The 2,252-nt window shown below is 60.8% G+C and overlaps 1 protein-coding gene across 1 annotated transcript; it reads left to right on the plus strand.

Moving 5' to 3' along the window:
* The first annotated feature begins 18 nt into the window (after positions 1 to 18).
* On the plus strand, positions 19 to 1,998 carry LOC116467522 (protein FAM117B-like). The gene has a single exon (XM_032151263.1). It carries the CDS (start codon positions 19 to 21, stop codon positions 754 to 756), a length of 738 nt encoding a protein of 245 aa, XP_032007154.1. The 3' UTR covers positions 757 to 1,998.
* Positions 1,999 to 2,252: the final 254 nt, after the last annotated feature.

A 2,252-nucleotide genomic window follows, 5' to 3' on the forward strand; every position in this document is an offset into this window, starting at 1 on the left:
GGCGGCGGCGGCTCCCCCATGCCACCAGCCTCCCTCGGCGACCACTCGCCGGGCCGCCTCCTCGGGGCGGGGTGTCCGGCGCGGCGCGGGCGGGGCGGGGCGCCCGGAGGGCGGAGGAGGGGCCAGCGCGGCGGGACGGCGGGCAAGGCAGGTCGGCGCGGCCCGGCGCTGGAGCTAGGCGGTTGGACTGGCAGGGGCGGCGTGCCGCGCGGGACCCTCACTGGGGAAGGTGGGGGGTCGGGGCCGCCTCCGCTCCGGGCCACACGTCCGAAGACCGGAGGAGGGGACTGCGCACGCCACCAAGAGGGCGCACAGCTGAGGCCGGACGATGCGCGGTCTCGGAGCAGGGTTTCCTGCCCAGAGAGCCCGGCTGCGCTCGAGGGGACCCCGATGTCACCGGCAGGGTCGGAGCTCGGTGCACCACGCCCCCCTCTGCGCCCGGGGCCTCTGCGGGGACGCAGGTCTCAGGAAAGTAGCCTTTATTTATGCGGCACCGATCGGAACGCGTGGCCGGCCGGGCGGACCTGGACGGAGCGTCCCTGCTTGGAACCTGGCGCGGGGCGCCGCGCGCTCGTGTGGCGCCTCAGCCTCCCCACCGTTCGGTCCCCGGAGGCACGGAGCTCGCGGCGGGACGATGACGATTGGGCCAGGCCAGGCGTGGGAGACTCCCAGACTCCGGCCCGCCAGGACGGCCAGGTGCGTCACCTTGGACGTTGGCAATACTTCGGAGCCTCGGTTATGTCGCCTGTAATCTGAGGACAACGGCCTGGAAGGGGCTCAGGTGACACGGCGGCCCTCACGGGGGCCGATTTAGCCGGTCTGCCGCCCCTCCGCGCCGGACCGCCAGGCGGGGTACCAGGGAAACCGGGATGCGCCGGCTTGCGAGCCCACCGTGAAGCAGAGCTGGCGGCCGCTAGCGACAGCCACCCTGTGAGGGACTTTCCCCCCAATACCCTAACCGCTTTCCCGTCCCTAAGGGTCCCCTCCCGCCACGGCTCCCTTTCTGTCTCTCTGAGGAAGCCCAGCGCAGCCTAACCCTCACAGGGCCGCGGAGAGGGCGCGCCAGGCGGGGATTTGCGCCAGGCCCGCGGCGCATGCTCGGTGGTTGGGGACTGGGCGGGTACCCCGGGCGGGGAGCCTGACTGAAGGGCGGCTCTGCTGATTGGTCGGGCAGCTCACGCCACGCCCGTTGCCTTCCGATGGACATTTCCTTACCTGCCGGGTCGGCCTCCGCAGAGAGCGGTGGCCTTGAAAACCCAGTTTTGGGAGAAGCCCTGCCGCGCCTCCCGCCCAAGTACCCAGAAGGTTTCATAGCCGCCATCACTGCGGTGGAGGAGGCCGCCTGTTGCGTCCCACCCCACCAGAAAGCCTAACACTGGCCTGAAGCGTAATCTTAAAGTGGTAGGGGAAAATACCGATCTAGCGCAGAGAGCAAAACACCTCCATTCTGGGTTTAATGGGCAGCTCTGGAGGTGAGGCATGCCGTCAGCACTCAATAATTACTTGCAGTATCGGATTGTTTCCCCCAAGTGGGTGGGGACTGCAGGATGTAGCATTGAGCGAGCCTGACAGATCGGAAGATAAAACAAGTGTGATAATAAAAACAATTACACACTAACCCATTTCCTCCTCCGTGAAATGAGGGAATGCCCTAGACATTTTCCAGACCTCTTCTGTCCTAAGAGTGGAGCTGGGTGACAGAGCAGGTGCAAGCCGGCCTTTCCCTGCCTCCCCGGGGAACGCACTCTGTTCAGTGAAAGCAACTCAGCTCGCATTGACACCTTTCAGCTGCAGGAGTGTGGCCGCTCAGATCTCATCTGAACTGTCGACAACAGTTGTCTTCTGAGAATCGTGAATTAGAGCCTTCCTTTAGGCTTCTGACTCCCTCGAAGGTACCAGACAACCCAAACTTTTCCTCTTATTACCTTGGCTCTCTAAGCTGTATCTACTTCTATACAAGGCGAACAATTTTGTCTTTTTAAATTAAAAACAACAAAAGTACCTAAGGTTGTAGAGTTTTATATTCTTTTTTCTTCTTTTCTTTTTTTAAGAGCTATATGATTACATAGAGTGTGCGTGTAGTCTAAGGAACAAAATTTCAACAAATGGTTTTAAAGATCTAATTGGCTTCTATTAGCAATGCATGAACCAGGCACCATTCTGACTACAAAATAGACAGGAGCTCTGTGGGAATGGAAGAACAGCTGGGTTCTGTTAAGGTAACTTAAGCAGAAACAAGGGAAAAGCATAAT

Source organism: Hylobates moloch, unplaced genomic scaffold, assembly GCF_009828535.3.
Source record: "Hylobates moloch isolate HMO894 unplaced genomic scaffold, HMol_V3 SCAFFOLD_4, whole genome shotgun sequence".
Classification (NCBI taxonomy): domain Eukaryota; kingdom Metazoa; phylum Chordata; class Mammalia; order Primates; family Hylobatidae; genus Hylobates; species Hylobates moloch.